The 22595-nt window shown below is 34.7% G+C and overlaps 1 protein-coding gene across 7 annotated transcripts in view; it reads right to left on the bottom strand.

Annotated features, from left to right (window-relative positions):
• Positions 1–22595, bottom strand: part of CAMK2D (calcium/calmodulin dependent protein kinase II delta) — a 317423-nt gene that overhangs the window by 141444 nt on the left and 153384 nt on the right. For all 7 annotated transcript variants that reach the window (XM_042935660.1, XM_042935653.1, XM_042935655.1 and 4 more), the window contains exon 4: positions 11732–11786. In XM_042935660.1, the coding sequence (XP_042791594.1) occupies positions 11732–11786 (55 nt within the window). The remainder of the gene's footprint in view (positions 1–11731; positions 11787–22595) is intronic.

Genomic DNA, 22595 nt, shown 5'->3' with positions numbered 1-22595 from the left:
AAGTTTCCACTAAAAGAACAAGAAAAAGAAGAGCAAATTAAGTCCAAAATAAGAAGAAAAGAAATAATAAAAATTAGAAGTCAATAAAACTGAAAATGGAAACTCAATAGAGAAAAATGAACAAAAGCAAAAAAGTTCTTTTTAAAGATCAATAAAATGGATAAGCCAGGCTAAGAAAAGAGAAGACACAAAATACCAGTATCACAAATGAAAGAGAAGACATCACTATGGGTACCATGGACAATAAAAGGACAATAAAGTAATATTAATAACTCTGTGCCCTAGATGAAGTAGACCAATTCCTTGAAAGATACAATCTGCCAAAATCAGACAAGAAGAAATAGACAATACAAACAGGCCTATCTAATACAGAAATTGAACTGTTAATTATAACTTCCCAAAACAGAAAGTAGGCTTAGATGGATTCACCGGTAAATTATACCAAATACTTAAGTAATGATACTAAGTCTTCACAATTTCTTCCAGAAAAAAGAAGTGAGCACATGTCAACACATCCTGTGAAGTCAGAATTACTCTAACACCAGAACAAGATGAAAACACAAGAAAATTATAGACCAAGAGCCTTCATGAAAATCCTCAACAAAATATTAAGAAATTGAATCCAATATTGTATAAAAAGAATTTTATACCATAAAAAAGAGATTTGTTTCCAGTATGCAAGGCTGGTTTAACATGTGAAAATCAATTAATGCTATCCATCACATTAACAGGCAAAAATAGAAAAATCACGTGATTATATCAGTTGATGTAGAAAAACAATTTGACAAAAATTAAACACCCATTCATGATAATAACTCTCAGCAAACTAGGAACAGAAATGATCTCCCTCAACTTGATAAAGAACATCAACAAAATATAAAAAGTTAACATCATATTTAAGAGCCAGAAACTTGAAGCTCTCCCACTGAGATCAGGAATGAGGAAAAAATATACAGGAAATTACCTATATGTTATAAATGACCAAGTGAAATTGAAATTAACACTTTACCATTTACATTGCACTCCCCAATAATGAAAAACCTAGGTTTAAGACTTACAATATGTAAAAGATCTATAGGAGGAAAAGTATAAAACTCTGATGAAAGATCTCAAAGAAATAAATAGAGAGATATTCTATGGCTATGGATAGGAAGATTCAATATTGTGAAGATGCCAGTTCTTACCAACTTGATCTATGGATTCAACACAATCCCAACCAAAATCTCAGTAAGTTATTTTGCAGATATAGACAACTGATTCTGAAGTGTGACATGGCAGAATCATGACCATTTTATTAATTTTCCAACTAATTGGACACTGAAATTGTTTAGCATAACCTTGTGAAAACTGTATTTTCCCATCAGTGACCCTCTACAATTCTAGAATTATAGATTTCTACTAGAGTGGACGATAAATTTATTTTAAAAATAGCCAATAGGGGCACCTGGGTGGCTCAGTCGGTTGAGCGTCCAACTTCGGCTCAGGTCATGATATCACAGTTCATGGGTTCGAACCCCATGTCAGGCTCTGTACTGACCACTTGCTCAGAGCCCGGAGCCTGCTTCAGATTCTGTGTCTCCTTCTCTCTCTGCCCCTCCCCTGCTCACATTTTGTCTTACTCTGTTTCTCAAAAATAAATAAATGTAAAAAAAATTTTCTTAAATAAATAAAAATAGCCAATATATTTGGATTCAAACAGTTTTCTAAAAACAAATGAGAAACACAGTATCTTTACGGCATTTGGATTTGTTATTTAAAATATCCTCCAAGTTACACAGATTGACTGTTTCCTGCATAAAGTATCAACTAAAAATAAAATTCACAGACTCAACTTTGTTCTAAAGTACATTCAGAGGGTTTGTACCTTAGAACTTCTTTTTTTGTTTCTACCAACAGCTTACTTCAGGGACTTAATATCTTCTACCTGAATGCTAGTGTAGCCAAATTCTAACTGGGTTCACAAATCCAATCTGACCTCTCTTTGCATGCACACAGCAAAATATGGCACAAGTCATGCTATACTGTAATTAGATTTATTTTTCTGTTTTGACAGTAGTTTAACCAAGAGACCTATTCTCAAGTGCTGTTTACAGTGTGCTGATAGACCAAATAATCTTCAATCTGTGCATTCAGTTTGATCTGAGAGTGGAAATCATTTTTGCCACCACTGTTTACTATATACACTGTTATAAATCAAATGTTATCAATAATACTAAAATCAAAAATAAGACAAATGAAATTTTAGACTAGCTAGGTTCTAGGAAGGCTAAAATTTTCTGTGAATAACAGGCCACAGATGGCCAGAAAAATCAGACTAGCTTTCCACCCCTGAAAAGATTTAATAATTGGAATATATATGGAATATATATGCTTTGTGAGATGCAGGAGAATATTATGAGCATAACAGAAGAATTTTACCAAATAACCATAAAGGTGATTAACCAACTAGGGCACACATCAGATGTGTTCATAGATATTATGAAACTTATTACACTATATCTATGTGTCCTGTAAAACTGTCCTGTTGGTTTTGCAACCAAATATTTTACTAGATGAAAGAATGCTATTAATACAACAAGCATAAGATTGCTTTTGGTTCTTTTAAAGGCAAAATTTTCATTCACCTTCCCTTCAATCAGCTTATCCACAGTGCTGGTAGAGAATAAGCACAGATTAAGTGTGTATTTGTTGAATGAAAACATAGACAAAGTAATTATGTCTGCTTCAACTTCAGTTCTTCCCATTGTTTCCTGATATCCCTGACTGAATGAATGTTGGCTCTCTCCCCCAAACCTCTGTGTAACTTAATAGCTTTTACTACATTAGGTCTATAGTACAGATTTTTTTTTGAAGCTGTCTAATCCACTCTCTGAACTATAAAATCTTCAAAAAAAGGGATGGTGTCTTATCTTTTAGTCTTTAGTCTTGATATTGCCAATACAGCAATCAGCTCCTCAGTGCATGGGGTATAGTTTTTGAAAAGCATTTTATATTTATATAGTTCCAAATTTGTAAAAGTGAAAAATATGCATGTCCTACTAGTAATAATTACAAAACATGCAACTTGACCAAGTTTTCTGACTGGTACAACAATGATAAAACGGGGCACTGAGAGGGAACACATCACATTCTCTGAGAACTCTATTTTGAAATTATCAAAATGGAACATTTATTTTTAAATGCTCAGAAACACTACTTTTTTTTTTTCCCCTAAAGCATTAGGCACAGGGTCCTGCATCTAGTAGATACCATTACATATTTGATGAAAAGAATTTTTTATATGGGGACAAAAACACAAACACTTTAAAACAGAAAAAAAAAAAAAAAAAAAGTATTTCATGTGCCAAGATTTGTTTTTGCTGGTGGAGAAAAAAGTTCTTTTTAAAGATTTAAGAACAGAATTTTTCTCTAATAGCTTCAAATCGTAATAAATCTTCTAATATTTAAAAATTACATTAGGAGTCCTATTAATTCTACCAGAAATCTCAAATTGATGAGAACAGCATCTTGGCCTCACAGAACAATAAAGGACTTAGAGATGTCTAAAAAATATTTCAACTGGTCCCACAGCCTCATTCTGTATGAGAAAAAATGAGGCTTAGAGGAAACATAATGTTAAATGTTTAGCCGTGGGTAGCTCTGAGACTGAAACTTAAGTCTTCATTCTGGGTCAGCACTTTTGCCAATAAACCTTAATCTAATCTATCTACTTTAGCTCCCTATTGAGATTACAAAATCCAACCCAAGTCTTATTCTCTTATACATTTACTTAGAAAGGGCTGTGATATTTCTATACTTCATTATACATTCACCCAGCATGCATAGAATACAGATCTTCTCTGACATTCAGTTCCTGAAATATATATATCACATTCAGATGACTGCCCTTGTCAAGGCCTATTTCTCAAAGAAATGGACTGGATCTGTCTTATCTGCCTAAGGCCAATGGCTCTGTCTGTTGGCCTTTCCCTTAGGGACTATAATTCTAGCTCCATTACTTCCTTGCCCAGCCTTCCCTTAGATTTCAGATAAATCCACATCTCTTATCTCCCAGAGTTCCCGAGGTGTGCCTGAAAATCCTGCTAGGCATAAACCCTGAAGGAGAAGGATTCATTATTTGCTGTGAAGAGGTCTTTGGTTTCATGCAAGTCTTTCCCACTGATTCCTGAGTCTGTTTGCAAAAGGAATTACTAATGCTTTATAGTTGGATATGCTCATATAGTTGGATACCTAAATGAAAATGTAAATTTAAAATAGCAAGAAGAAACTTTTTTTTTTTAATGGAACTCACTGCCTCTTCTATTTTGCTTTTTAGAAAGGGAAAAGTATTCCATTAGAAGAAAACTCAGTGCACCTATAAAAATAGAACTTCCCATTAGATTGTGAATAGCTGACATTCCATAGGAAGTATGCACAAGTACCACACTGCCAAAACCATCATCAAAAGGGCAAACACAGGAACATTCCTTCTTTAGGAATTCAAGTAGTTATTTTATCTTGGATCTGATTGGTTAAATGGCCTCTAATTTCCCCATGGGAGTATTTCATCAATAACTGAGACCATACTTTTCTTAACTATGTATACAATGTGCATTGTTCTCAAGCTACTTTTCTTCTTCATAGAGTAACCACAATGATTAATTTAGAGGAATTATATTTGTTACAATGTCTTTTTAGTCATTGAATATCTATACTTACAACCATTGTTTTCTAACTTTCTAAAGCTGAGTACTTTATAGGATTGTATTGAACTAGTTTATTAATCTCATTTACTGGCAAAGCATTTTGATGAAAACTGGTCTTAACTCTTCTCTTAAACATTTAAGAGTAATTCCAAAGAGTCTGAGCTCTTCAATCTAGTAACAGAGGTTTAATGGCCTGATGCAGCATATTTGATGTTACTATGCTTCAAATGTAAACTTAAACCTTGAAAAGTCTACATTTGGTTTCAGAGACATTAATAACAAATATCATTACAACAGATATGATCCACTGTAACTGAAAATTATATTTTCTTTCCACATGAACTGTTTTTTATAAGTTTTATAAGTTCATTTTTAAAAAAAAGATGTATGAAAAAATAAACTTTATTCTAAATTCTGTGATTCTTTTTTTTTAATATATTTTTTTTAACGTTTATTATTGAGAGACAGAGAGAGACAGAGCATGAGCATGGGAGAGGCAGGGAGAGAGGGAGACACAGAATCCCAAGCAGGCTCTAGGCTCAGAGCTGTCAGCATAGAGCCTGACATGGGGCTCGAACTCACAAACCGCAAGATCATGACCTGAGCTGAAGGTGGACACCTAACCGACTGAGCCACCCAGGCGCCCCTAAATTCTGTGATTCTTATCATTCCTTCCATTTAGTAAGGAATATAAAAAACTATAAAATTTTAAATGTGAATATAAATAACTTGGTAACTGTGGAAAAGTGGCATGGCATGGGAAGAAGCGTGTTGCCCTTTTACAACTGACCTAACACTGACGTGCTTCTTGGAGCTGAAGCGGATGGGATATACTACTCCACAATAAGCTGCTCTGGCAAAAAGATCAGAATATACCATTCCACAATAAGCCACTTTGCCAAAAAGACTATTATGATCTAAAGTCAAATGAGAATCAACAAATACGTGAAGAATTCTCTGCCTTTCCCTTATCTGCCCAAAAGCAGACAATAAATTTCCCTGTGAGGAAGGTATCTGTTCCATATACCAGGGAAAGAGCAATTCTTAGCATCTAAGACAAGAATTTGACACCTTAACTGCTTCTTTTACTTTTATTCCTTTTCTAAAAACTCCCACGCACACAAACATTTATAAAAATTGTGTACCTTTCATTCTGTCAATCTTCATTTAGTCTGATTCACGTGCCTTCACGTATTGAACATAAGAGGGTATAGGAAAAACATATCCTCTCTGATAGAGCTGTGGTCAAACCTGAATAACAGTACTCAGGTAAATGAGCATTAGCAAAAGTGTTTTTCATTCTAGCATTCATCATAACATGAAAGACATATCCCAGTTTATAATAATATATCCTTGATTTATATAACAAAGATCTAACGAATTAAATCTATAAAGACATAACAAGTCTAAAAAAGTGAGTAGATGCATCTCTCTCACTAAATGCATGAAAAAAAATAAATCCCTGTTTTCCCAGCCCTGTGCAGCAGTAAGGAGGCACACCCCTGGGATGCCATAGGAGGCTAAATAGGACACCTAGACTTCTACCCTCACCTGAAAGTAATAAGATGGCACCTAATTACCCCTGCCAGTGTGGTATCAAAGGAGGCCTGATAAGAAGATTTAAATTAAATCCAGGTCTCATAAAATAATACCTAAAAAGATTTAAATTAAATACAGGGTCTCATAAAATAATACCTAAATGTCCAAGATATAATACCAAATTACATATGGTATCAAGAACCAAGAAAATTTCCATATTAATGAGAACACCAATACCAACAACACTAAGATGACAAGGCTGTTGGAATTACCTGACAAGGACTTTTGATCAGCTTAATAAAAATGCTTCAGTGAGCAATTATGGACACAAACAGAAAAAATTGGAAGTCTCAGTAAAGACCAAGAATTTATAGAAAAACTAATAGTCAAAATAGAACTGAAAAAAGAATAACTGAAATGAAAAACCCAATGGATACATTCAACAGCAGAATGAAAAAAAAAAAAAATGAAGAAAGGACAAGTCAAAAACAGTATAAATTACCTAATCTGACCAAGAGGAAAAAAAAAAATGAAGAGCCACAGGAACTTATGGGGCTATAAACAAAGGATCTAACATTCATGTTATCAAGTTCCAGAAAGAGAAGGGAAAAAAAGGGAAGGCTAAACAAGTATTCAAAGAAACAACGTCTAAAAAGTTCCCAAGTTTGGCAGAAGACATAAACCTGTATATTCAAGAGGTTAGCGAACACCAAATAAGATAAACTCTAAGAAATTCAAGCTGAGACGCATCATAGTCAAACTTCTAAAAGCTACAAAGAAAAAAATCTTTAAAATAGCTGGAGAGAAATAACACCTTACTTTTAGGGGGAAAACAGAATGACAAAAATTTTCTCATAAAAAATCAAAGAATCCAGAAGGAATTGACACAACATTAAAAGAATATAACTGCTTACCTAGTTTTTTTTAAGTTTATTTATTTTGAAAGAGAAAATGTGAACAGAAAGGGACACAGAGAGAGAGAGAGAGAGAGAGAGAGAGAGAGAGAGAGAGAGAGAATCCCAAGCAGGCTCCACACTAGTGTGGAGCCCAATGTGGGGCTCAAACTCATGAACCATGAGATTGTGACCTGAGCCAAAATCTAGAGTTGGAAGCTCAACCAACTAAGCCACCCAGGTGCCCCCTGGAATTTTTTATCTAGCAAAAATATCTTTCAGGAGTGAAGAGGGAAATCAAGATATTCTCAGAAACAAGGAAACTAAGAATTTGTTGCCAGCAAACATTTGTTGCTAGCAAAACAACCATTTCTAAAAGAATGCATAAAGGAGAAAGGAAATTAAAGAAGAAAGGAAATCATAAAAGAAGGGATCTTGGAACATCATAAAGGAAGAAAGAACAATGGAGAAAGTAAAAATATGAGCTCTGAGAAAGGACTGAAGAGGAAGTAATAACACCATATGGAGTGGTACCAAACTACAGCCACATCAACAAGCCATGGATGGACTGTGACTATGGAGAAGGAGCCTATACAGTAGGACTATGCATAATCAGAGCTTCAGTCTCTATTCTCCAGCATACACTGGTCACCAATATGGCAGACATACTTGGCTGCCTACCCAACAGGCAAAACTCCCCTATTTTCTTTTAACAAAGCCATTATCTAAGTCTTATCTGACTATACATACGGTGATTCAGGGGAAGCCAGTTCCCTCCCATTTTTAAATTTATAAGAGGTCAAAGCCTATTGTAATCCCACTCCCCTCCTCAATACTTGATTTAGGCATGGGCATGAGAAGCAGTTCTAAACAAGGATTCAATAACAGATTGTCTTCTGAGGGACTCTGCTGGAAAGGATTAACGCAATGGCATTAATACTGCCCTTTTTCCTGACTTTGAAAGTCACTGATGCCTGAAAATGAGGTAGCCAACTTGAGAACCAGCTCACATACTACAGAAAACAAACAGAAAGGCAGAAAAAACTTGATTTCTTAATGATATCACTGAAGGGCTGAATTAACCAAATTTTTTTGAATTAACCAAAATTTAACACTAACCTATCTTTAGATTCGTAAGAAACAGTATTTTTTCTTGTTTCCCAAACACATGAAAATGCTAGACAATAGTCCATTATATGAATTTACCATAATTATGCAACTGTTTCTCTATTATTGGATCCTTAAGTTGGCTTTCTTTCTTTTTTCCCCATTATAAAAGCTGATGCAGTGAACATATGAACATATTTTGGCATAAAGCTTCATCTAAATTTAGATAAATTTAGGGTATACTTTCCATGGACTTTGTTTATAGAAGTGAAATTACTATGTCAAATGGTATGGACATTTTGAATTCCATAAATTGTGTTCCTTTTAAACCCCTACCAGCCACGTGTATTGCCTGTCTCACGATATCCCAGTTGAGCAGAGCAAACTTATTTATTCTAGTTAATAGAACTTCATTTACAAATTCGTATTAGTCTAAGTCAATCTTGGTAATTCTATTCCTCTTGCCAGTGACTAGTTATGGGTTGGCATGTGACCCAGTCATGGCCCATGAGACAAAATGGGAAATTTACTGGGTAAATATTTTATTCTTATAAAGAAGAAGAGACAGGGGTGCCTGGGTGGCTCAGTTGGTTAAGCATCTGACTTTGGCTCAGGTCATGATCTCATGGCTTGTGAGTTTGAGCCCCACTGTGCTGACAGCTCAGAGCCTGGTGCCTGCTTGGGATTCTGTGTTATCTCTCTCTGCCCCCAACCTGCTCCTTCTCTCTCTCATTCTCTTTTTCTCTCTCTCAAAAATAAACATCAAAAAAATTTTTTTTTAAAAAGAAGAGACAATGTCTTCCACTGGATATTAGCATGTCTGTATATAATACCTTGAACCATACCAATCTGAGAAGAAAGTCAATAAGCTGAAGTAAAAGATGGGAGGCTGATATTGTTGTTGAACCCCTGAATAAACCACCCTCAAGAATCCTTCCTTGCATCTTTTTTTCCATTATTTTAATTATAATGTATTTATTTTTAATTTATTTATCTGAGTATAGTCGACATACAGTGTTGCATTAGTTTCAGGTACATCTCTATACATTATACATTCACAAGTGTACCTACCATCTCTCACCATATAACACTATTATAATATCACTGAAAATATTCCCTTATGTCTTTAATTCCTGTGACTTATTCATTCCCTAACTGGAAGCCTGTATCTCCCACTCCCCTTCACTCATTTTGCCCATCCTCACCAACTCCCTTTCCTCTGGCAACCATCAATTTGTTCTCTGATTCTGCTTTTTGTTTGTTTATTCACTTGTTGCTTTTTTTTTTTTTTATATTTCACATGTGAGTTGAAATCATATGGTATTTGTCTTTCTCAGTCTTATTTTACTTAGCATAATACCCTCTTGCTCCAACCATATTGTTGCACATGGCAAGATGTCATCCTTTCTTTGTGGCTGTGTAATGTTCCACTGCATATGTGTGCATGTGTGTGTATGTATATACATACCACATGTTATTTATCCATTCATATACTGATAGACACTTAAGTTGCTTCCATAACTTGGTCATTGCAAATAATGTTAAAATGAACATAGGGATGCATGTATCTTCTCAAATTAGTGTTGCCATGTTCTTTAGGTAAATACCCAAAGAGTGGGATTATTAGATAATATGGTATTTCTATTGTTAATTTTTGGAGAACCTCCATACTGCTTTCCACAGTGGCTGTATAAATTTACATTTCCACCAGTAGTACACAAGGGTTCCTTTTTCTCCATATCCTTGTTAACACTTGTCTCTTGTGTATTTGGTTTTAGCCATTTAGGTGTAAGGTGATATCTCCTTGTGGTTTTAATTTACATTTCCCTGATGATTGGTAATGTTGAGCATCTTTTCATGTGTCTCTTGACTTTCTGTATGTTTTCTTTGGAAAAATGTCTATTCAGGTCCCCTATCCATTTTTTAAATTGGATTGTTTTGCTTGTTTGTTTGTTTAGTATTGAGTTGTATAGATTCTTTATATATTTTGGATATTAACCCATTATTAGATACACCATTTGCAAATATCTTCTCCTATTCAGTAGGCTGTCTTTTTGTTTGGTTGATGGCTTCCTTTGCTGTGCAAAAGTTTTTTATTTTCATGTAGTCCAACAGTTTATTTTTGCTTTTGTTTCCTTTGCCTTAGGAGACATAGCTAGAAAAAATGTTGCTATGGCTCTTATCAAAGTTATTGGTCTTTAATCCATTTTGAGTTTATTTTATGTATGGTGTTAGTTTCATTCTTTTGCATGTAGCTGTCCAGTTTTCCCAGCACTATTTATTGAAAAGACTGGCTTTTTCTCCATTTTCCATATTCTTGTCTTTTTTATCATAGAGTAACTGACTATATAAATATGGGTTTATTTCTGGGCCCTCTATTCTGTTTCATTGATGTATGTATCTATTTTTGTGCCAGTACCACAGTGTTTTGATTACTACAGCTTTGTAGTATATATTGGACTCTGGGATTGTGATACCTCCAACTTTGTGCTTCTTTTTCAAGACTGCTTTGGCTATTTGGGGGTTTTGGTGGTTCCATACAAATTTTAGAATTATTTTTTCTAGTTCTACAAAAAATGCTCTTGATATAGGATGGCACTGAATCTGTAGATAACTTTGGGTAGTAACAACATTTAAATAATATTAATTCTTCCAATCCATAAGGGTGGAGTATCTTTCTATTTGTTTATGTCATCTTTAATTTGTCAATATTTTATAGTTTTCAGATTACAGGTCTTTCACCTTCATGGTTAAGTTTATTCCTAAGCCTTTTATTCTTTTTGGTGCAATTATGAATGGAACTGTTTTCTTAATTTCTCTTCTACTTTGTTATTAGTGTATAGAAACACTACTGGTTTCTGCATATTAATTTTGTATTCTGCATCTTGACTTCTTATTACTTCTAATAGTTTTTTGGTGGAGTCTTTAGGGTTTTCTATGTATGCTATCATGTCATCTATAAATAGTGAAAGTTTTACTTCTTCTTTACCAATATGGATGCCTATTATTTCTTTTTCTTGTCTGATTACTGTGGTTAGAACTTCCAGATTATGTTGAATAAAACTGGTGAGGTGGACATCCTTATCTTGTTCCTGATCTTACAGAAAAAAGTCCTCAGTTTTTCACCACTGAATATGAGGTTAGCTATGGTTCTTTTTACATAAGACAATAAAGTGGGTATACATAGCCCAAAATATTCAATGGAAAATTAGCTCACATCAGCCCTGTGTATGCCCAAAGATAAAACTGATGACTGCTTATAATATCACTGTGAACAATCCAAACAATAGACTCATAACTGTTTCACCTATTTAGATTAACTTAAGTTTTAAATAAACACTCCTGAACAGTCACATTTTCTCAAAAGAATTAGAGTGAATGTTATTTGAAGAACACCTAAAAAAGCTACACAGTCATTAATTTAGACTATAAATTAGAAAAAAATATTTAATTAAAAGTGGTTTTCAAATAGCAAAAATAAATGAACACAAAGTATGTTGTACTTACAAATCAAACACCAAATAATGGAAGCCCTCTTCTGATATGCTGTCATGAAGTCGCACTAAAAATATAAATAAAGAAATAATTTTTAAAAAAGAGAAAAAAGTTCATGTTATATGTATAATGATGATGAACATTAAATTAGACTTCTAATGGGCATTTGTCTCCTAACTAAAAATGTTGGCAACACTCTTTCTTCTAGGCTCTGATAAGTGAATATCCTTTACAACAGGGCTTGGGTTCAGACAAACCCAAGTTTTAAGTTCTAATTCTGACAATTATTAACTATGTGAGCTTAATCAAATTAATCAACTTATAATGATAATAGTACCTATACTTTATAAAATGGTTGAGAAAGTTAAATGAGACAATAATAGTAAAACAATCTACATATTACTCAGTGAATAATAAATATTAATGATTGCTATAATATATATCTATCTATTCAAAGTGACCAGGTTCTACCAATTCTCCCACTTAGAGTCTCTTCCTTGTCATTCTGTTTGCTATCTCTCTAGTCCAGGTCTTCAACAACTCATGCCTTGACCAATACAATAGGCAGAAAGAGGAATCATTTTAAGAGTCTAGCAAGTGGTCTCCTTGTGTCTGCTCTTCTCATCCCTATTTGAAGGGGGGTGGAGATGGGGGGAGTGTCTACATAGCAATTCCTAGCTAACCTGTCAAAAGAGTTTTTATTATGGTACTTCTAAACTCAAGTGACCAAAATCCATTTAGCAAGTCATCAGCCAAAAATATATAGGTAGGAATTCTAGTAAAATAATCTATCAGGTCCTCAAATTCACACTTTTTTAAATTTTCCAATGAGCTAGACTTACACTGATAAGTAGCCAAAACAAATGTTTGCTCTTCTGAACTGGAAGCACTCATTACCTACTGTAACTCTAAAGTAAACTAACTACACATGTAGAACTTACATACTGTTTTTCTGCTGTTTATTTTTGCATAAGTCCCCTTCCTCCCCCAACTCATTCCCACAGATAGCAAACTCTTCCTATTTATCAAAATAACTTGCGGTGGCCTGACCTTCATTGGGAGAAACAGAGGGCAGAAAAAGCAAAACACACACACACACACACACACACACACACACACACACACACAAACAAACCCAAACCACACCAAACCAAACAAACCCACAAAACCTGTAGGACATACTGCTTTTGAAAAGTTACCACAAAAGGGTAATGATATCTACCAGAACCTGTCTTTACTATGTTCCCTATGAAATGATGGCCACCACATAGAAAATGTGGATTCCAAAGAACATTTAGATTGTCCCACAAACTACAATGATCCACAGAGGGAGTCTGCAGTACCATGAAATTCCCAAGCTCATAGACTTAACATAATCTCCTTTGTTTACAATCCAAATCCATCCCCTTCAGATATCATCTCTGACCCGCAATTAAAATCTTTTCTGAGGGGCGCCTGGGTGGTTCAGTCGGTTAAGTGTCTGACTTTGGCTCAGGTCATGATCTCACGGTTCATGAGTCCAAGCCCCGCGTCGGGCTCTGTGCTGACAGCTCAGAGCCTGGAGTCTGCTTCCGATTCTGTGTCTCCTTCTCTCTCTGCCCCTTCTCCACTTGTGCTCTGTCTCTCTCTGTCTCTCAAAACTAAATATAAATTTTTAAAAAATTAAAAAAAAATCTTTCCTGAATCTGTCTTCAGAAAATTTTCCAAGGTAGAGAAAACTTTTGTTCCATTACACAGAATTTCTTTCTCATCAATACTACCATACAGGTATCTTATTTCATAGGTTTTTTTGAATCCCTCACAGAAATCTGGCACATAGTAGATGGTCTTCCATAAAACTGCTCTGAGCACTTACTATACATTTGCTAGGCATTCTTCCAAGTTCTTGGACAGAAACTTTCACCAAAGCCCAATATACCTAAAATAAAACTATTGATACCAAACAATTCTTCCATAACTATAATTGTGTGAAGGGTATTCTGCAGTTTACCAATATCAAAGATGCCTACAACCTTTGTTTAAACTTATACTTCCAAAGAAAATCAAAATTTAGGCTCAATGATGTGTCTTCTGTTCATAGTCATTCAGCATACTAAGGAAAGTCAGGTCATAAGTGATAATTCAGTGGCTTTTCAAATGACAGTCTCAGAGATACCTCACTGAGCAACTGTAATACAACCTGTATTTAAATAAGCTCAAAGAATGGTATGTCTACTTAAGCTATTCTACAAAAAGAAGATGTTTTTCCATGCTATCAAAGTTAAAATGAAAAGAAAAAATCACAGTGTGAGAAAGGAATGATTACTTCTTTCTTCCACTGTCTCAAAATAAAAAGTTCAAGTGGAAATGAACAACTCAGATTTTCAGACCAAAGAGTGGTGGCGCTAAACAGAAGTGGAAATTTCAGGTACAACTGGAGAAACAGTATTACTTTCTGGTTCTATCTGGAATAAAATTTTCTTAGTATCATTATCACTACCTTATTAATACTTGGAAATAATCATCATTTAGAAATAAATTATTTTTTGAACAAGTCAAGAGTTGCTCAGATGCAAGCCTAATGATTAAACATATATTTTTTGGTGAAAATCGGTTTCACAAAAGCATTTAGCCAGTAAGCACATAATAATGCTTAAGGACAAATCATTAGACACAAGTTCAATACTTTTGTATTACACAATTCCAAAATAATCTCCACTATTTCTACCCAGTCATTTGACCAGGTGAGATTCATTATGAATGAGTGATGTTATTAATAAAGCAGAAAACAACTAGCATCACCTTTACTTGGAATAAATATATATACATTCACTTTCTTCCCTCATTCCTTCCTTATGACCTCCCTATTTCCTTCCACTCTCTTTAAAATAACTAAAAAACAAAACTAAATGAAATGCCCACAATTTTCATTTCATTTTATTAACCAAATTATGTAATTTCATCTTCACACAGATGCATTCCACATGTTTACAATTACTCTGAGGATGGGTTGGTTTCCTTTTGAAACTTTGAACTCTTTATCTATTATTCTCAGAGTAGATGTTTCTATCATCTGAAGACAGTGTCTTACACACCCACAGATATTATCTTTTTCTCTTCGAGCCTTTTCTGTCTGTCAAAATTATCCATCTTCCATCCATTTCCTCTTTTTAACAGTTTGTCAAGGGTTGAAAATTGTGTTTACTTTCACAAAAACTTACTCTCTATAAATGACTGTCAATTCATTTATATGCTTAAGAAAATACAAGGCGCACTGTTCACCACAGATGCTAACCCAAGATTGGCAGCATGGCTGGCCTTGAGAGGACCGTGGCTGCTCCATGGTGGAACATGCTGTGCTATGTTCCTGCTATGACTGCCCTCCGTTATCACCATAAGCAGTTCATACAGGCACACACAGTTAACCTTATCACACTCGTCACTAAGGTGCTTCCAGAAAAAAATGTTAAAGAGGATAATGAGAAAAGCATTTGAGAACACAGCGTATAATACCTCCGGTAGTCATTCTTTTCTGAAGTTTCCTCAAAGGTAAAATCAAGTCATGAATGAACGAGTTTTCATAAATGGAAACAGTGTAACTGTTTTTATCCAGAATAAAATGTTAAATTCTGGAGCATTAAGTATGAGACTTACAGGGGGAGCAAAGGGGTTTCTGAGGCTAAAATGTTTCCAAGATTCATTTGACCCATGGCTTTTTCCTTTCTCTTCCTCATATATTATCAATTTGGTAGTTTGCGTTCAAATTACCATGGGATGACTGCTTTCTCTTCCTATCCTATATTCTTTCATGATTTCACTGCAGTTTCTAGCTAAGTACTACTTATACAAAGGGGCCAAATAGAACAAAATAGGACCTTATAATTAACAGAGAAACTAATTTTATGTAAATGTGAAAGAAGTTTCCTATTTAATACTTCTTCTCATTTAAGGGGTTAAAAGGTATAAAATAACTACAGCGCTGTGTCAACACAGTGCAAATACTTTTTCCAAGAGTTAGTTAATATATACAACCTTTCCCATCACCTTTTACAGATGAATGTGCACAGGCTTAGAGAGGTGAAGGAAACTTCTAAGGCTTAACAGCTAGTAACTGGCTAGGCTATGACCATAATCCAGAGCTGGAGGATTCCAAAGATCTGGTTCTTGCTCAGAATACTATATGGACCCTCTAAAATACATTTGTCAACAAACTACCCCCTGCTCCAAATACATCAAAAAGTATTAATTGGTTTGTCAGGATAAAATAATATTTAAAAAAGAAGTAGACAGGAAAAAAATAGTTATGGTGATTAGAGAAAGAAAAGCAGTGCTAAAAAAAACCCTATTTACACAAAAAGAGAAAAAATATATTTTAAATGTTTATTCATTTATTTTGAGAGTGTGTGTGTGATCAGGGAGGGGTAGAGAGAGGGAGGGAGAGAATCCCAAGCAGGCTCTACACTGTCAGCTTGCAGCCCTTCAGGGCTCAGTCCCATGAACCATGAGATCATGACCCGAGCTGAAATCAAGAGTCAGATGCTTAACTGACTGAGCCACACAGGCTCCCCAAAAAGAGAAAAATATTTTGAGTTTAGGAAGTTTAAAATGTGATGCTGTATTTCTCTATGTAGTCCCTAAATCCCTAGAAAATTGTTAATTCTCCTCTTCCAATTAGGAATGTTAGAATTTCCAGTGACTCAGTTATTTTACCTGATAGGACATTTAATTTACTGAAAATCCTAAATACTTAAAGAATCTAAAAATCCTATATAATTATGATAACCTAGGAAAAGGCAGACGTGTGTGTATGTGCATGTTAGGAAGTGAAAATGAGTGTGAAAGGGAGAAAAGGGAAAGACTGGGAGAATTAAATTCTAAATAGAAGCCATGTCACAATTGCTTATTAGGTACATCTTATCTATTTTCAGGACACATATTAAGAACACTCTGTCAAAAAGTGAACATATTCTTTCACGGTGATTTATTATCTTAAAAAAGACTAATAGGATACAAAGCTACATGTTCCAATTTTAGTATACTTCCTTCCCTTTTCATTTCCTAAAAGCATCCTCCAAATACAATCAAGGGTGGTAATTATGATTTTGTGAAGTTATTTATACAACTTATCATTTAGTTCAATATACTGCTTATTACTCTTCCATTCAACCATACTCACTACTTGCTGTTCTCTACTAGAATTTATTATGGAGATGTGACAGCCTATTACATTGGTGGCTCCCAATTGACCATGTCTATCAGTACTCATGTCCTTGTGCAGTTCTCTCCCACACTGACTCTGAATTTGGCCCTGTGACTTGCTTTGTGTGATTAGCATGTGTGATACAAGCAAGAGATTTCATAAGCTGTTGTACATTGGAGTTTGTCCTCTTGGAAACCACATGTTATGCTAAAAGGAAGTTTGATACAGACTTAGACAGGAAGTCACAGGGAGAGAAACCCTGGAGAATAAAAGGCCATATTGACAGCCCATCACTAGCAGAGCTCATTGGTGAAGGCAATTGCAATTGTGACCTCAGTTATACCAAGTGGAGTAGAGCTACTATCCAACTGAATCCAGTCAGTCCACAAAGTCAGGAGAAATAATAAACTGATGTTATTTTAAACCATTAAGTTGGGAATGGGAGTTGTTAGCCAACAATAGATAAATAAAAAGGAAAGACAATCTGAAATTTGTGATTGGCCCATTGTCCTCAAAGAATTGCAATTTTTTTAGCAAAAAAAAAAAAAAAAAAGAATACTTTTCATCAAAATATGAGTTATTAGAAATCTCTAAAACTAAACATGACAGGGCAATGTTGTCAATGTTATCATAATACTAATAAAATAATTCTGGTGCAGAACAGATGCATTGCATTTTCATAATCACTATTTCTCAGCTCTGAGCAATAGTCCTGGTTATGAATGAAGTAGATTTTATATTTCTAACTTTACTATGTTACAAGGATTGAGGTAGCTGAATTTGGTTCACATACTGGGATGGAAAAATGGCAGCTTGTAAGTCAGATACTTTTTTATATTCCCATCAGCAATTAATTATATTTCAGAGCTAGAGCAAGCACTATCAAGTTATGGCCAAACAATGTGCCATAACTTTCTCAGAAGAGGGATGCCAACATTGAGTTCATTTGTTAATGAAAAAAAAAAAAAAATACACACACATACACACACACACGCACACATCTCAAACATTACAACTTTCAAATGGCACTATTCTAGAGACCCATTGAGCTCAACCATTACTAATGGCTCTTTTGTGACAAGGCTGGTCATTTCTAGAGAGAAAAGTTTTCAAACAGACATAAAAGCACTGAAAACCAAATTCAAAATCAAAGTAACATTTCTAAAAACCTGAAGGCAAATCTGCATGTGCATGTTTTCCTAATTTCTATTTCCTATAACACAAATAATACAGTGGATAAAACAATACCATTTAAAATATATTAATTTATGTTTGTATATTTGAGAAATATATGCACTCTGCTTCTTTGAGATATGGATTTGTGCACACTGTTCATTTTATTTTGAGTAAAAACATAGGCAGTCAAGAGACTTGTAGCACATATACTTTGATGTTCTTTTTTGTCTTAATATGACACTTTTTAAATTTACACATAAAAAGTAGGAATTTGACTTAGCTGGCTAAGGCAAATAAATAAAACTGTACAGGCACAGAAACCACAGTCTATCCTAATTTTAGATATTTGAACACAAATTCCTGAAATTGCATTAAGGATATGCATTTTTGATAAATACTTACCAATATACCCCATTAATAAATGCCACATGAACCACTATTTAGTACTCAAATGTTAAAACATCAGAAGTCCAAAAACTGTTTTAATAAAATTTCAAATATTTTCTTGTCATGAGAAGAAAATGTTTTTAAACTCAACTAACCTTAAACTATGTTTAAAACCAATTCAGTGCTGGAACACCCAGGTGGCTCAGTCAGCTAAGTGTCTGACTCTTAGTTTCCACTTAGGTCATGATCTCACGGTTTTGTGAGTTCAAGCCCCATGTCAGGCTCTGCACTGATGGTGTGGAGACTGCTTAGGATTCTCTCTCTCTCTCTCTCTCTCTCTCTCTCTCTCTCTCTCTCTTTTTCTCTCTCTGCCCCTCCCCCACTTGGGCTGTCTCTGTGTCTCTCAAAATAAATAAATAAACTTAAAAAGAAAAAGGCAATTCACTGCTTATACTTAAGAAAAAGAAACTATTTTAAAAATCAAAATTACTACATGAAAACTCAGTGGAGAATGTCATCCATATTAATTTTAAAATTATTTTAATAGTACACACAAAAAGTCATTGGATTCAAAGATCAGTGCTGAAAGTCAAACATATCATATCAGCTCTGTCAACCATAATCTCCTCCCTTATTCCCAAATTCTCACCCCATTTCCTGGTTCCAGATGAAAAACAAAGTATAGATTAACTTCAGTATTTATAAGATGAGGTTAGTAATATTTAGGGCTGACTAGAACAAAGCAGGAGATTTTCTACTAGGCCAGAGCTAGTCATAAACTCAGATTATCCAAAAGACCTTCTGGCTGGTCAAAGTATCTATTACTCAGGAAAATTTCAACCTTGGAAGATGAAAGAAAGTGAGGAGACATGACCAGTGGTTGCTAATTATAAGGCTACCTGCTACAGCAATCACATGACACCATGAACAACATGAGAGAGCAAGCAATCCTTTTGCTTAAAAAAGCCATAAAGGGTTAAACAGAATTTCAGAGATGGTTAATCAAATAGAAAAGTAAATGGATCATTCATGTAATACACTTTACTGTTCCCTTTTAATAAAATTGTATATGTGAGGAGAAATTAAATTATAGGTTTATTATTAAGCCTAGTAATATCTAGAATTTTCTTTAAAAAACATTTCAAGATTATCTTGTTGCATATTTTAATTGCATGATTCCATTTTACTTATTATAATTTGTTTTTTGGAAAAGTGATTTCATTTCTCAGAAAAGTTAGTATTTATTTCAAGATTCCTTTGTTTAAAAAAACTCTTTCCTCTTTCAATTATGCATGAATATTATTTATGTATTTCAATAAGTGATTCCAGCTTTCTTCATTATCTTTTTCCTGGTTTTATCCTTTAGTTATTCCACCTTCTCATGCTTATATAAAGCTAATCAGTGATCACTCATTGATATTCTTAAGTATTAGGAATATTTAAAAAGGAAGAGTAGCTGCTGTCATCATGACTTGCATATCATAAAAATCTTAAGATGGTGCACTTGAGGACCTAACAGTGTTGGACCAATACCATTTTTTGTTAAATTTATTCAAACTGTACACACCTATCTACTATGTATTAAATGTGTAAGACTGTCAGGTTAAGAAGACAAAAAAATGGCCATTGGTAATTCCTCAGCCCTAAGTACCTGAATAGCACTCCTATCTTTCAGATTCTAGAAGCCAATGCAGTTTCAAGCACTCTGCCTCCTGCAATCTGGGTCAAAAAGAGAAGCCCGATTGATAATTTCACACCAGGCTGTTTAGTTGGCTCCCTATTTGACAGCAAGACATAAACACATGAAATGTCTTAAAGTAATACAGTACCTAGCTACACTTTAAGATTAAACAAAGGCTATGTGATTTATGGTAAACTAAGGCTATCACACAGGAAGGAGGCTGCATCATGCCAAAGAACAGACAAGATAAGCATCTTTTCTTCAAAGTGCACATCAAGAAAGCATTTAAAAAATATATATATTGAAGTGCATTTCACATTTAAGGTAAGTATAGCTTTGTGAAACTTGACTTTTATACATATATATTGTACACTGGGTCATGAGGTAACCACATAACTGTAGATCAAAGGAAAAAGGCTTGATAAGCACTGGGTTACATGATCCTTTAAGAGGATCCTGTAAGGTCCTTTCCAACTTTAAGTTTTTACATTTCAACATTTCTGCATGATTATGACTAATAAATGGTACACAAAATAAATAATATAGTGATTACCAATACAAGGTTGAATACAATCCCCTAAATGTAAGACTTTTTCCTCAAACAAATTTAAGTTTAAACACACTTAATTTTATTTTGGATTTGCTCTTAATGAGTAACTGGAGAGAAAGCTTAAAACACTTATCTTGCCAAATTTTTAATAAATCTCTGAAAAATTTACAGAGCAGATAAATTGCTTTTCTGACAGTAGCCCTTGGAGCAGAGAGTGAATGGAAAAACGTATTAGATCATCCTCTCTTTGTGGCTTACTACCATATTATCTTCACACTTGCAACAAATTTTCCCTGAAGACATACAAGCCCAAATGCTCTCATCTTCCAATTACTATTTGGTTTTCAATTAACTATTTTTATGCTGAAATTACTTAAAAAGATCAGCTTATTTCCTGTGTATAATATACATAAATGTAAAAAAAAAAAAAATACCGTGATCTTAGGCTCATAAAACTGAAGAAAAACATGAAAGTTATATATGAATTTATTCACAAATTTGATACCATTGGAATAATAAAGGATATTAATAAATATAGCTATAGGCACTGTTAACACCAGTCAGTACCAGTCAGTCTCAGGTACCTGGTAACATATTTTTGCATAAGCATTCAATGGAACAGTTTACCTAGATCAATGATTTTTTTTAAGATTAATTTTTCCTTACCACGAAATCATGGAAGTTATAACAAATGTCAGACATCCCAAATATGGGGGCATTTGTCTGCCTCAAAGACATCTCTAACTAAATAAGCCCAAAGCATTTACTATCTTCCCTCTAAAACCTGCTTTACCCAGTGTCTTCCATATCTTTCTAGTTGCTCAGGATAAAAAAAACTCAGCGTAATTCTTAAGCAAATTCTTCAAAATATATACTGGAAAAAAAAATTTGTTTCTACCCTGTCCCCTCACTGTCCTTACAACAGCAGCCAGAACAATCCTGTTAAAACTGAAGGCTGATTATTTGTCCCTCTGCTCAGAACCTCCAATGGCTCTCCAACTGCCTCTGAGTAAAAGCAAAAATCCCATCTATGGTGTATAAGATGCTTCAAAACCCACCCCCCTCCCCCCCCATCATCTCCTTGGCCTCTCCCACCACCATTCCTCCTCTAGTTTACTGCTCTCCAACCACAGTGGCCTCCTTGCTGCTTCGGGAGAACTCCTGGCAAACTCTTGCCTCGACTTTGCACTTGCTGTTTCCTCTGCCTGGAACCCTTTTCCCCCAGATATGGCTCACTACCTCACCTCCTTCAAACCGCTACTCAGTTTTTCACCTTTTTGTAAATAAAGTTTAACTGGAGCACAGCCTCGTCGTCCATTTGTTTACGTATTAAAATTGATGGCTGCCTTCAAGCTACAACTACAGTATTGAACAATTGCAACGAAGACCATATACCCAGGAAACTGAAAATATTTACTATTTGGCCCTTTATAAAAAAAGTTTGCTGACCCCTAGAGTAGAAGAAAAAATCACTGAAAGGGAGAGAATCCCTTGTAAAAGGCCTGGGTGTGGCACAAATAATCTGTGTAGCTAAATATAAACCCACCAAGACTGAGGATTACAAGTGGGGAAGGAGAGAACATTGTCAATCAGCTCCTACACAACACAACAAAGAGGGGCGGGTACCAAAAGAATGGCAGGAAATGGCTACACTAGAAAGCGTAGGATGTCATAATCTGAGAAAATGTTTCAAAGATAGGGTGGTGGAAGGATGGAGGTGGGGGATATTGAGGGAGGAGGTGTTAACAGTGGTTTTACAAAAGCAGTGAAGAGCAAGAAAACACCTATCCACCCCCAGGTGCAGCAGCATGTAGAGGAAAGAGAAAACAGCCAACTCAAGAGAAAGCCAGATTGCAGTCAGCACAAGAAGCAGAAATGAACATTCAGAGATGACTGGGAGAAC

Source organism: Panthera leo, chromosome B1 (genome assembly GCF_018350215.1).
Source record: "Panthera leo isolate Ple1 chromosome B1, P.leo_Ple1_pat1.1, whole genome shotgun sequence".
NCBI lineage: Eukaryota > Metazoa > Chordata > Mammalia > Carnivora > Felidae > Panthera > Panthera leo.
This window is presented reverse-complemented; position numbering and strand designations above follow the sequence as displayed.